At 37.3% G+C, this 13,082-nt stretch overlaps 3 protein-coding genes across 3 annotated transcripts; all 3 read left to right on the plus strand.

The window, feature by feature from the left end:
• Positions 1-557: 557 nt before the first annotated feature.
• LOC111788865 (DExH-box ATP-dependent RNA helicase DExH8) lies at positions 558-7,913 on the plus strand. Its single transcript, XM_023669424.1, has 14 exons — positions 558-776; positions 1,082-1,259; positions 1,388-1,561; positions 1,659-1,806; positions 2,123-2,425; positions 2,719-2,865; positions 3,648-3,828; positions 4,626-4,903; positions 4,987-5,109; positions 5,187-5,331; positions 5,459-5,691; positions 5,756-5,947; positions 6,249-6,773; positions 7,408-7,913. The coding sequence occupies exons 1-14, from the start codon at positions 635-637 to the stop codon at positions 7,657-7,659; spliced, it is 3,021 nt and encodes a 1,006-aa protein (XP_023525192.1). The 5' UTR covers positions 558-634; the 3' UTR covers positions 7,660-7,913.
• A 453-nt stretch (positions 7,914-8,366) lies between these two features.
• On the plus strand, positions 8,367-10,910 carry LOC111788369. The gene is made up of 2 exons (XM_023668687.1): positions 8,367-9,259; positions 10,419-10,910. Exons 1-2 carry the CDS (start codon positions 8,545-8,547, stop codon positions 10,523-10,525), a joined length of 822 nt encoding a protein of 273 aa, XP_023524455.1. The 5' UTR covers positions 8,367-8,544; the 3' UTR covers positions 10,526-10,910.
• Positions 10,911-11,317: 407 nt separating this feature from the next.
• Positions 11,318-12,962, plus strand: LOC111788370 (mitochondrial zinc maintenance protein 1, mitochondrial). Its single transcript, XM_023668688.1, has 2 exons — positions 11,318-11,637; positions 12,581-12,962. The coding sequence occupies exons 1-2, from the start codon at positions 11,397-11,399 to the stop codon at positions 12,655-12,657; spliced, it is 318 nt and encodes a 105-aa protein (XP_023524456.1). The 5' UTR covers positions 11,318-11,396; the 3' UTR covers positions 12,658-12,962.
• Positions 12,963-13,082: the final 120 nt, after the last annotated feature.

Genomic DNA, 13,082 nt, shown 5'->3' on the forward strand with positions numbered 1-13,082 from the left:
TTGATTGGCTTTGAAAATGTACGAGTAGCCATAGAGTTTTATACCATAAAATAACAAAGTGAACAATACAAAAAAGAATATACAAATAACGAGCCGATCAAAACGACACTCAGTAGCAACACATTTCAAATAATTAGAAATATGTATACACAACGTGCATCAATAAGACAATACAAGGGCTATAATTATGAGCAGTATGTTACATTAATGTTTGTCTGAGACGTGTCACTATCATGTCTATGATATGATATTTTACTCGAATAATGTTTACATTTTTAAAAGATAATTTAATTAAAAATATATTATAATTATATTATCAAGTATTCTCAAATTTCCTTAAAAAGTGGGAAAATAAAAAATGGGGGCCCACGAACTGTGCCAAATCCTTGCGCACGAAGTTTGCCGTACACAAAACCAATTTTCGGAGTATTTTCCGCACTGGTAATTTCCAATTTTACCCTTACCTTTTGGTCAAATGACCGAAGACAAACATCTGACCGTCGTGTCAAGATATAAAAACCCCGTTCCTTTCCTTCCTCGATCACTCCAGTAAACTTTAAAGGCGGGAGCACAACGACTACGGAGACCAGAGGAACCATTCTGAGAGAGAAGGAAGACGAAAAGGTTCGCTTCAATGGCTTCTTCTTCTTCGTCGACGTTGTTATCGTCGTCGCCGTTCGATTTCTCGGCTTTACCGGTCATGTCGCTCAAGGAGAGAATCGTTGAGAAAATTCGCAAGAATCGCATCACGCTTATCGTCGGCGAAACTGGCTGTGGTATGCTATCTTCGTACTGTGTATTACTAGTGGTTTATCGTCTTTTGGTTGAAGGAAGCATATATATATATTTTTTCATTTGTGTGTATTGCAACTTAGCCATATTGTGCTCGATGACTTGAATTTTTTAAGAGAATGGGGAAGAGATGGAAAATAGAGGATGGATGACGGTTGGTTTACGGGAAGGCAACGCTTGCTATTTGCTTGTCTATCGGTTTAAGCTGTATTGTTACTAGTTTTTTTGCTCGATTGTAGTAGTTATGGTCTATCTCTGCTTATTAGGTTCTGTTGCCTTGCGTTTACAGGTAAGAGCTCTCAAATTCCTCAGTTTCTTCTGGACGAAGACATGGGGCCCATTCTTTGTACGCAGCCTAGGCGTTTTGCTGTAGTTGCCATTGCGAATATGGTTGCTAGAGCTCGTAACTGTAACGTGGGAGAAGAGGTTGGATATCATATAGGTCACTCGAAGCACTCATCGGAAAGGTACATAATATGGCTGTTGATAATTGAATCTTCAATTTCACATTATATTTGTAAGTCGTTTTTGCTTACTGTATTTTAAATTGTATTCTTGAAAATTTTTACCAATGCTTCACGCTTCATGCATCCAGATCGAAGATTGTTTTTAAAACGGCTGGGGTTTTGTTGGAAGAAATGCGAGACAGGGGGTTAAAGGCACTCGATTACAAGGTGATTGTACTTGATGAAGTGCACGAAAGATCTGTGGAGTCTGATCTTGTTCTTGTGTGCGTGAAGCAGTTTCTGTTGAAGAACCATGATCTCAGGTTAGTTCTTTCCATTACCAGTCCTTGTTAGAAATTTAACTAAATTTTTTTTTTCTTGATTTGGCCACTCGGGAGCTAATATTTTAAATTTTTGTAGGGTGGTATTGATGTCAGCAACCGCTGATATTGGAAGGTATAGAGATTATTTCAAAGAAATTGGTAGAGGTGAACGTGTTGAAGTGCTTGCAATCCCTAGCTCAAGCCAGAAAACTTTCTTTGAACGTAAGGTTTCATATCTTGAAGAGGTGAGCCCTTATTATTTGTGATTGATGTTGTATACTTTACTGTTTCTGTAAACCACATCATTGTGTATGTTTGCTCCGTGTTTGGTAGTTGGTTCAATGTGCTAGCAATTTTCGAATTACTTTGATGCTGATTGTTTTGATAGTGTTATAACTATGTTCAGAAAGGAGTTTAGAACTATGTCTGCAACTTAAGAATATATGCAAGAATGTTTGTATAGGACAAGCAGTGATCTTAGAGCGAAATTGTGCTGATAGAACAGAAGTGATAGTCTCTGAGTTATTTTGTTTTAATTATGATTTATTTTTCCATTGACAGGTAAATGAATTACTTGGGATTGAGTCAGATTTACAATCTTCTAATGGTTTCAGCCCTTCCACATCTTCTGTGGAAATTAAGCCTGAAGTGCACAAACTGATTCACAATCTGTTGTTGCATATTCATAAGAATGAGTCTGACATTGAAAAGAGTATCTTGATTTTTCTTCCCACGTATTATTCACTGGAGCAACAGTGGCATCTTCTGAAGTCACTTAGTTCTTTTAAGGTTTATATTTTACATAGCAGTATTGACATTGAGCAAGCCTTGACAGCAATGAGGATTTGGAAATCACATCGTAAGGTATGTCCACCCTTTTTAAACAATATAATGACTAATCCTGAAATAAAGGTGATATAAAATCTTTAGTTTTTAATTTAGATGTAAAGCAAGTAATATGACAACTAATTTGAATGTGTTTCTGACAATGCTTCTGATAAGTTGATTGCTGTTTTATTCTCTATATTTGATCATTCGAGACTTCCACACTTGGTTTGGAATTTGATGTCCCCATGGTTCTTGATAAGCTCGGGCAACCGTCTCAATTTTTTTTACACTGTTATTCAAACATCTTGCATTTGAATTTTTTCCTGCAGGTGATATTAGCAACAAATATTGCTGAGTCATCCGTCACAATACCAAAAGTAGCATATGTAATCGATTCATGCAGGTCTTTACAAGTGTTTTGGGATAATAATCAGAAAAAGGACTCCGCACAGGTTGTCTGGATTTCTAAATCTCAGGTAAATGATCCGGTATACTGCGTCAAATCTTGTTCACCTAAGTTCTACTCTTAACATCTTGGCCTTTTTTTTTTTTTGAACAATAATTTTTTAATGGATTCTCTATTCATTATTATACATCTATATAATTCAGAAGATAAAAACATTCGATTGCACCTGCAGAAACACTAAAGGACCTAACTTTTAGTGCTATATCCCTTTTGTCTCTTAGAGTGTGTTTGGTTTGTGGAAAATGGTAATGAAAGGAGAGACAGGCTTCAGAACGCCTTCCTACATTCGGCATAGTAAATATCCACGACTGGGCTTTGGCAGCAATATAGTTGGATTTTAGATAATATATAAATATGAATCTATATTACATTTCTACAATTCTCATTCCTCATCATACAAATAAAACACAAGCAACCTATTCTTGACTCTCCAATTTCCAACCTCCGTACTTCCAGCTTTCCGTTCTTATTACTTTGTTTTAAAATGGACCTTTAAAGGCTTATACTCTCCCCTTTTCTATGTATTCATTTTTAGATTCTTTCTCCACTCACAACCCGCTCACTATCAAATACATATCTTTTTATCCATTACTTTGACTTCCTTTTTGTGATTATCACCTTTGATAGCCCCCCACCCACCCATTTCAATAGATAAACTTAACAATTTGTAATGTTACAAATGTGAATGAAAAGTCAGATTGAGGACTTCCATATAACTGCAGAATTTCCAAAAAAAAGTAGGAGTTTAGTAATTTGACTAATTTCATCTCTTTATACTGCAATATGCCTCAGGCTGAGCAGCGTAGAGGAAGGACTGGTCGAACCTGTGATGGCCAAGTTTATCGATTGGTACCAAGATCATTTTACCACAAATTTGAAGATTTTGAACGACCAGCTATACTGAGGTTATCATTGAGGCAGCAAGTGCTTCTAATTTGCTCAACAGAATCAAAAGCAATTAACGATCCAACTGGTATGATAGTTTTCTCTTGGTGAAACCTTTTTTTGTTAAATTGAGGAGCGTTCATAATTTTCATTACCTAGTTTAAGGAGGATATATTTTCCCTCTTTTATGAATGATTTATTTTTAATCACAAAAACATATTGAGGGGCGTTCATAATTTTCATTGTCTAGTTTAAGGAGGATATGATCGACCAAAACATTCAAACACACCCCCAAAAAGCCAATATTGCCCCCAATAACTGGCAGCTACAAAGTAGCCTGCATAGACGTAAGTAAAAAGGAAACTCAACTAATGGAGAGCATTACTTTACAACATTAAGTTCAAATTTCAATTTGATGGAATTAGAACTTTAGACCAAGAAAAAAGAAAGTCCCCTCTCCCTTTCCCCAAATACTTTCCTTCTCATATGAATGAGCTTTGGTATATGATCTTTATTAAATTAGCTTTAATGTACATAGGATGCTGTCATATCCATGGATGAAATCCATTGCTGTTTTTCTTTTTACAGTAATCATCAAACGCAAATTCAGCAGTCTAATTGATTAATACACTTGTTTAATTTCATTTAGTTATAGTTTTTGATAAACCGATCTGGAATTAATCAAAAATAATAATAATAGTCAGCGTATGTCTGTTGAAAGTGTAGGTGTACACTTATTGACTAGGCTGTGGCAATTAGTATGATTGCCATTGATCCTCTGGTGTTGTTCTTTTTTAACATTTTGTACGTGTAGATAATGGGTTGTGTATGGTGTTACTATTATCTAAACTGGATGCACATTGATTTATGGTACACCGATTGTAGTTTTGCTGCAGAAAGCTCTCGATCCACCTGATGGCAATGTTGTTGAAGATGCATTGAATCTTCTTGTTCGCATGAAAGCGCTTAAAAAAACTCCAAGAGGCCGATATGAACCTACATATTATGGAAGTCTACTAGCCAGTTTCTCACTGTCTTTTGATTCTTCTGTGCTGATACTAAAGTTTGGAGACATCGGAATGCTCCATGAAGGAATTTTGCTAGGCATATTAATGGATACACAGCCTTTACCAGTACTTCGTCCGTTTGGAGAGAATAATTTGGTATTTCTTGATTGTTGTTATTTGGATTCCCCTATTTAACATTTGCCTGCATTTTAATCAACTTTGAACGCTATCTGATACAGTATGCAGAGTACATAAAAAGCTACTTCGATGGAGAGAGCATTGATACAATTCCACTTGGATTTAAAGAAATGGCATTGATAGGAAACTTGCATGCGTTCCAGTTCTGGGAAAGAGTTTATAAGGTATAGTTCTTTGTTTGAATAGTTATTACTTTGTTTCCAATGATGGGCGTAAAATTTAGTGCTCTTTTCCTTAATAGGATAAAATTCGTGTCGAATATTTGAACAAACTCGTGAAGTCTGATGAAATACAAGCTACGACATCAACACCTTCCAAGGATGAAGAAGAATGGTGTTCTTTTCACAGTCTTGTGCATTCATCTCTAAATCACGTCTCTGAAATGTGTATGGACTTTATCATAATCACCGTGCTTCAATTGTTCTTTATTCCATTTTAGCAGCTCTTGCTTCTTTTTGCATCTTTATATTCCTTTAGAGTTTATCCTAGACTTTTCTTTTTCTGCCACTCCAGATGAAGATATCATACATACATTGCACCAGTTTCGACCCAGATTTTTGGGTATGTGCGACATTCTAAGATCATCCAACACTCCTCAGTTTCAACATTCATGCATTCTCAAATGTCACGAAAATGGAGTTGACCAATCAAGTGAATCAAGAACCTGTGCATCTCTACCATATGTTGCTTCCAGCTATCCCCGAACTAATCATGTAGCTGGGAAGTTGGCAGATGTTATCAAACAGGTACTCATTTTTTTGTCTTCCCTATGAAANTTTTTCTTTTTTTTTTTTTTTTTTTTTTGAACAGATGAAAGTTATTTATGGAGAAGAACCAAACAATCAGTCCTTAAGTTCTTTGAACAACGATTTTGATGTCCATGATGGGACCGCTCTTTGTGTTTACTTTGTCAATGGATCCTGCAATCGAGGCGATCAGTGCTTGTTTTCACATTCACTGCAATCAAGGAGAGCCACTTGCAAATTTTTCTTCTCTCTCCAGGTATCTATCTATCTGGTGATGCTTGAAATTTGAGCCAATTATACCCATCTTTTTTCTGACCAATGAAATGCTTGAACGATGATTACATTTACTGAAGACTAAAGTAATTGTTAGCTTTTGGAAATCCAATCAAATAAAATTCAAGGCTTTGCTTGTACGGGTCAATAAAAATGAGAAATAAAAACAAATGGGGAGAATATAACGTTGCTGCTTCTCAGTATATGATGCTTCACGAAGATTTGTTGGGGGTTTTCCCCTAATCCCATAGAAAGCTAATAATATGACCCTTTTTCTATTGCAGGGTTGTCGAAATGGAGATTCTTGTTTCTTTTCTCACGATCAGAGTCCATCAAATTCTCCTTCATTTGAATCAACTCTATGCCTGCCAGAAGACGAAAAAGCTCATGCTTTGACGCTTGAAAAATATTTTCCTAAATCAGGTGGCTACATTCTTGTTATGGATGATGCCGGGTTTCATTTCTCATCAAACTTGGCTCGTCACTGCGATCCATCCAAAATAATTTGTACAACTAATATTTCACGTTCAGACGTCTATGATGCAGCACTAAAGGACGCAAGAAAATTTTGGGAACTTTCCCACCCTGATGAAACCATCATTTCCAGTGGGAAAAATCAAATTCCCTGGTTTGATGTTAAATGTATATTGTGGTTTCCACGTTTTGCGAGTTCGAAGGAAAATCTGGTCATAGAGAAGCTTCTGCTACAGAATTTCTTTGATCTTCTGGCTGTCCGGATGTTGGCTACTGCACTTCATGGGGTTCGAGTCATTCTCACCATGAATAACATCAGATTTTCACAACTTCAGGTAATTGTTCCTTCTTTCTGAATATGAATTTTTTGTTCAGGATTGAAACTAGTGTTAGGAATCACGAATCTCCATAATATGATATTATCCACTTTGAGCATAAGCTCTCGTGACTTTGCTTTTGGTTTCCCCTAAAAACCTCGTACCAATGGAGATGTATTTCTTACTTATAAGTAAACGCATGATCAACCCCTTAATTAGCCTAGGTGTGACTTCTCTCTCAACAATTCTCAACCATCCTCCCCTCGAACAAAGTACACCATAGAGCCTCCCCTAAGGGCCATGGAACTCTCGAGCAACCTTCCCTTAATCGAGGCTCAACTCCTTTGGAGCCCTCGACATGTGTCACTTTTTTACTATACCTTCAAGGCTCACAACTTTTTTGTTTGATATTTGAGGATTCTATTGACATTATTAAGTTAAAGGCATGATTCCGGTACCATGTTAGGAATCATGAATCTTCATAATGGTATGATATTGACCCATGATCAACCCTTCAATTAGCCGATGTGAGATTCCTCTCCCAACAATCCTCGATAGAAACATCTGAATGAATGTTCTATCCAGTGAGTTACCAATTGCCATACATTTTGTGGATTCTGAAAGTACTTTTGTTGGCATTGTTTTGTTTCAGGTTGAGAAGTTGGGGAGAGATAGCTTTTTCACTCTAACAGAGTCATTTCCATACGACGAAAAAAGCTTCGGTGAGTTGCCAGACAAAGTAACAACTAAAAAGGCAATGTTGATGTCTCGGCCAATCTCCTATGTTTTTGTCTTGCAACCACCTAGTGCCGTCCAGTTTGGTAATTACCGTATGACACTCCATCGATGCCTACAGGACATCGAGGGAAGAAGTAACAAGGAGATCTCCCTGGTTCGTCCTTAGTCTCATTGTTAAGGAAATATATATTTTGTTTATATCATGTGTGCATTCATTCTACGTACGTAAAGAAGCCTCCTAACTTAGGTGAAGCAAGGACTTAGGACGCTTATGATCCGTATGGTAATGTGAATAGTTTAGTTTTAGTAATTGGGATTGGAGAAAGGAAAGTATTATTATGTTGTGTTATATATATTGACAATGACATAAAAGATGCATATATTGGTAAAGTGAGTTAAACTCATTCGTGGCTTTGAGGTATGGAAATATGCCCCCCCTGCAACTCTTACTTTGTTCAATTGTTTTTTTTTCCTGTCATTTATTTATGTTGTCCAAATTAGCCTATGTTTTTTTTTTTTAAAACCATTTTGTGACGTTTCTTAAGTACATGACTTGCTATCTGCTAAAGCTTGAAGAACTCCTAAAGGACTAGCATATTTAGGTCTAATACGTTGTTGTATCCCGGCGAATATTTCTCTTTCTAACCATATTAGTAGAAAATTTGTTAAAATCATTAATTATAGAGTTAACGTAGAAATAAAAACATAATCTACCGGTTTAAAACGATTGGACGTAACTTAACTCTCTTTAAAAATGAAGCAAAGTAGAAAATAAATACTAAAATAGTATTTCAAATATATATAATATGCAAATTACAAACATATTTTATGACAAGAAATACGATAAAAACTGAACTATAAATACAACTACACTCATGGAACCTTGAGATTGGAGGGAATTGGTCTCATAGTGGCATCTCCATCTCCCTCTGGTTCTAAGAAATTCTGAACAATTCTCCTCCTCAAACCCCCTTTCCTTTGAACCCATGTTTTCATCTTTCAATTCTTCCCCATTTCAAATACCCTCTTAACCAACCCAACCCACTTCCCCATGTCTCGCAGACCCCTAGATTCCCGCCAATCCATTGACTCCTGCACTCTCAAGCTCCATACCTGGAGACCCTTCCACCATCTCCACTCTGCTCCCAAAACCCTAGATTCCGACACCCATATCTCACCTCCCACAACTTCTAAACCCTACTACTCTTCCACCGCCCTTCACACCAAGCGCCCTTGTCTCTCCGATCGAACTACCTCTTTCAATGTCGACGCCATCGACATGTCCAGGTTGAGTTTGATTGACGACGACAAGCCTTCTATTGCTGCAGGGCCTTACACTCGTCGTAGCTTTGGATTGATCGCTAGGAAGCGGCGGCGACGTGGATCGAGGTCGGTTTCTGGGCGGAGTAGCGATCGGAGTGGGACGAGGCGGTGCTGCTCTGTTGGAGCTTCGGCTGCCCATGGGACTTGCTCCGATTTCCCTCTGGCGGTTGGGACTGATTCGAGTGGGGAGTTGTTTGTGAATGGGGATGCGAATTGGTCTTCTGATGTGAGTGAAGCCAAGAATTCGAGGAGGGAGAGAGATGAGAAGGATCATCATTTGGGAGGTGGGTTTAGTTCTAATGGAGGTCTTGATGCTCAGGGAAATGAATCTGGGTATGGTAGTGAACCTGGTTATCGTGGAGATGGTGAATTTGGGTATGGTGATGAGATCGATGAGGAAGATGAAGATGCCAGATTGCTGTTGTGGGGTGAACGACTCGGAGGTTCGTGTTCTTCTTCTTCCTTTCATCATAAGAGTTTTCAAATGCTAATAATAAATTGAGTCTCTGACCTTTAAATGTTGATCTGGAGCAGCTTAGAACCACTGGCAGTTTGGCTCTATGAATGAATTCTGATTATACATTTAGCATTCTATGGACTGTAAACTATATTCAAGTGAACGTATGCTTCATTTCTGATGATATCAAATGTGTTCTTATCCTAGTTTCGTTAGTAAAAATGATAGCAATGTGTGACTCGTGCTGTATCCTTTATACTTAGGATCGAAGAACATCAAAAACTGACTATATTGGGACCAGATCCAAGTTAGTATTGTTAGGAGGGAGTCCCACATTGAGTAATTAAGTGGATGATCATGCATTTATAAGGCGTTTTGGGAAAACCAAAAGCAAAGCCATGAGAGCTTACGCTCAAATTGGACAATATCATACCATTGTGGAGAGTCGTGGTTCCTAACATGGTGTTAGAGTCATACTCTTAACTTAGTCATGTCAATAGATGTTGAACAAAGTTGTGAGTCTTGAAAGTGTGGTCAAAAGTGACTCACGTGTCGAATAAAGGATGTAATTTGTTCGAGGGCTCTAGAGAAAGGAGTCGAGCCTGGAATAAAGGGAGGATTGCTGAGAATTGTTGGGAGGGAGTCCACGTTGGCTAATTAAGTGGATGATCATGCATTTATAAGTAAGGAATACATCTCCACTGGTACGAGGTCTTTTGGGGGAGTCCACGTTGGCTAATTAAGTGGATGATCATGCATTTATAAGTAAGGAATACATCTCCACTGGTACGAGGTCTTTTGGGGAAACCTAAAGTAAAGTCACGAGAGTTTACGCTCAAAGTAGACAATATCATACCATTGTTGAGGGCCGTGGTTCCTAACAATCCACGGTAAAATTAAGGTGTTCAAGATCATTTATGAACATGGTATTTTCGTTACGTTCTTGATTCGTGATCTGTAATGTCTATTTCGGACATATCTTGAATCTATCATGTCAAATGCAGCTATCCGCTCAAGAAATTCCTCTTGGCTGTTGTTAGAACTTACAAGTTCATTTAACTATCTCTACTTAATCTGTAAGAACTTACACAAGTTCATTTGGGTGTGGCTGCTTTTGATTTTGAATATGAATTTCTGATATGCAGATTCTCGAATGGAAATTGTAGGAGAGAACACGTTTTCAGATCAGAAATCACACCATAGATGTCGCCGTAAGAAGCACGAATGTAGAATGGTCGACACCCTGAGGTGATGAAGCTAACATCGAACTCGTAACGAGGCGACAAACACTTTGAAGCTCCTGATGCTCTGAGACCTGGAATCTTCAACTGCTAAGGATCCCCGGTTTCGAGATCGTCCTTAAAGTGCAGCTTACAGTATCTAGATTCCTCGCTGACACCTCCATCGACTGCTGGTATGAACTGTAGAACACCGACATCCCGACGACTGCTGGTATGAACTGTAGAACACCGACTTCCCGACGCTCGCTCACAGGGAAGAAAACATAGTCCCACTGTCAAGTTATCTTGTTTCACTTTCAACTGAACTCTTTTAACAGAGCTATGTCTATCATCAATGCACTCTATAATTTTAGCTGTAAAATTGAAATAAAGGAGTAAAGTTCAAATTATTATCTATTCATATGACAATAAATAATATAAATAATATTATTTATATGGCAATAAATAATATTATTTATCTTTCAAAATCTAAAATGATCCAACTATTATCTATTCATATGGCAATAAATAATATAAATATTGATGAATTACTTAATAAGTAATTTTTTTTTTAATTTTTAAAAAAGTACATTTCTATGAAATAAATAATTTAAAATACCAAATTAGATTAAAATTTAAATAAAATTTGAGATAAAATTGAGATTTATTTTAGGAAAAATACCACATTTTATAATTGTATTAATTTTTCACCAAAAATTTTTTAATTTTAAATAATTATTGCAATTTTTATTAATTTATGCACTAATTTTAACAAAAATATTGCAAAAAAAAAACATTGACTATTTTATTGGACATGAAAATAGGGCATTTGAATGAAACGACGTCGTCGCCTTTTTGGGCGTCTTTGTTAGTGAGGAAGCGCAGAAGCTCATTTCAAGAGGGATGGTGAAAGGGGAAGTTCTAAGCGCCTACAGAGCGTTGCTCAGGGCAACCAAGAAGTCTTTCGCCGGCGATACCTTGATGCTGAAGGAGTCCGCTGCCGAGGTTCGTCGGAAGTTCGAAGAGAGCCGCCATGTGACTTCAGATCCCGAGATTCGTAAATTGCTCGAAGAAGCTCGGGAGGCCTCCCATTTCATCTCTAATATGATCGTTCAGGCCAAGCTCACTTCTCGCGGCGGCTATGGTATTCTATCTCTTTCTTTTTCAATTTTGGCTTCATTTACGGTACTCTTTGAATAATTGAACAAACAAAACCAACAACGAATCAATTACTTGGCTAAGGACTAGTGAGTTTGAAATGAACGCATTGCAGCCCCCATGTTTGATGAAATGCCTCACCCAAATTCTTCCGCGTTTTATTTAGTGGAACACTAGAAGCTACTGTAGCCTCTTCTGGGGATGTTCAGTTCATAATTTTAACAGGCCGGGCTTTATGAAACATTGGTTTGGGGATTAAACATGTGTAACCTGTGTTTGCATCATAAGAATGAAAAGGTTATAGAAGCATAAGTTTGTATAATCTTGATGTTGGTTAACATAACATGGATAGTCTTCCTCAAGGAGTGGAAAATTTAAACTTCAGATCTTTAAAGGAGGTTATCAATGCCTTAGCCCTTTGGGGGATACTCAAGTTAACATCGTAGTGTTTATAGATTTGATTTTCGAACCCTATCCTCATAGATTGGGATAACAAACTTGTATATCACAGGTTAAATTATAGAGTCCTAACCCATTAATCAAATACATCATAAGATGCTAACTAAGATGTCAAACTTCCTAAAAGTGCATTGTTTTTCCTTATGAACAAAGTCTGTGAATTTGAAACCAACAACTGATCAAACAAATAAGTAGCCAGTATTTATGAAGCCTTGCGTTGGAAATGGAGGTTGTGTGTTTGTATGAAATGAATGAATAGATTATAGAAGCTTAAATTTTGTGTCTATATGGATAGCATTGTTATCAACAAATTCATATCAAGCTAGGATTAATTTCGAAACCTCGAATTATGCAATCGAAATCCTTTTCAAGCTTCTAACTAACATATCAAACTTCCTTAAAATGTACTGGGATTTGCTTGTAAGCAATGTCTGAGTAGAACCGAATTTGATTAATGGGTATTGCTGCAGAAATGAAGCCGAGTAAAGAACATGCTGGTGCTACACTAGAAGTTCCTTCTGAAGAGCTTCTGCGCAGATCTAAATGAGGAGATGAGTCGATGGATGCTGAATTTCTCTGCAATAGTTGCTTAAATTTCAGCTATTTGCTTCACTAATCAGGATTTTTTTTGATACTTTGAAGAATTTGGAACCTTTTTCTGTTTACTCATTGGGAGTCTAAATTTATTTGTGCTGGGTCAAATAAACGAAAGTTGTTGCTATGTGTCACGGTCATGCTTGTCCATGACCTGTTGTGGAGTCTATCCACGGCCAAGAAAAGTGTGATTGTAACACTCTGGATCTTTTGTGTCGGGGCGATTGGAAGTCCCAGTTTTTTTTACCCTTTTTAGCCAATTGATGACCGGAGGAAGTTGGACACAAGTGCCAAATTTTCGCATTTAAGGGAATTCAATTTTGCAGGAGGAATTTTAACATCAAGAACAATTTACTGGGGAGAAAATACGGTAATAAT

The sequence above is a fragment of the Cucurbita pepo genome, chromosome LG02 (assembly GCF_002806865.2).
Source record: "Cucurbita pepo subsp. pepo cultivar mu-cu-16 chromosome LG02, ASM280686v2, whole genome shotgun sequence".
NCBI classification, from domain to species: domain Eukaryota; kingdom Viridiplantae; phylum Streptophyta; class Magnoliopsida; order Cucurbitales; family Cucurbitaceae; genus Cucurbita; species Cucurbita pepo.

What these genes read in the sequence shown, in the direction of transcription:
- LOC111788369 (XM_023668687.1), top strand. Translation starts at nt 8,545, where the DNA reads ATGTCTCGCAGACCCCTAGATTCCCGCCAATCCATTGACTCCTGCACT. An exon ending in GTGGGGTGAACGACTCGGAG is followed by an intron (nt 9,260 to 10,418) that starts GTTCGTGTTCTT and finishes TCTGATATGCAG; the next exon opens with ATTCTCGAATGGAAATTGTA.
- LOC111788370 (XM_023668688.1), top strand. Translation starts at nt 11,397, where the DNA reads ATGGTGAAAGGGGAAGTTCTAAGCGCCTACAGAGCGTTGCTCAGGGCA. An exon ending in CACTTCTCGCGGCGGCTATG is followed by an intron (nt 11,638 to 12,580) that starts GTATTCTATCTC and finishes GTATTGCTGCAG; the next exon opens with AAATGAAGCCGAGTAAAGAA.
- LOC111788865 (XM_023669424.1), top strand. Translation starts at nt 635, where the DNA reads ATGGCTTCTTCTTCTTCGTCGACGTTGTTATCGTCGTCGCCGTTCGAT. An exon ending in AATTTTTCTTCTCTCTCCAG is followed by an intron (nt 5,948 to 6,248) that starts GTATCTATCTAT and finishes TTTCTATTGCAG; the next exon opens with GGTTGTCGAAATGGAGATTC. An exon ending in TCAGATTTTCACAACTTCAG is followed by an intron (nt 6,774 to 7,407) that starts GTAATTGTTCCT and finishes GTTTTGTTTCAG; the next exon opens with GTTGAGAAGTTGGGGAGAGA.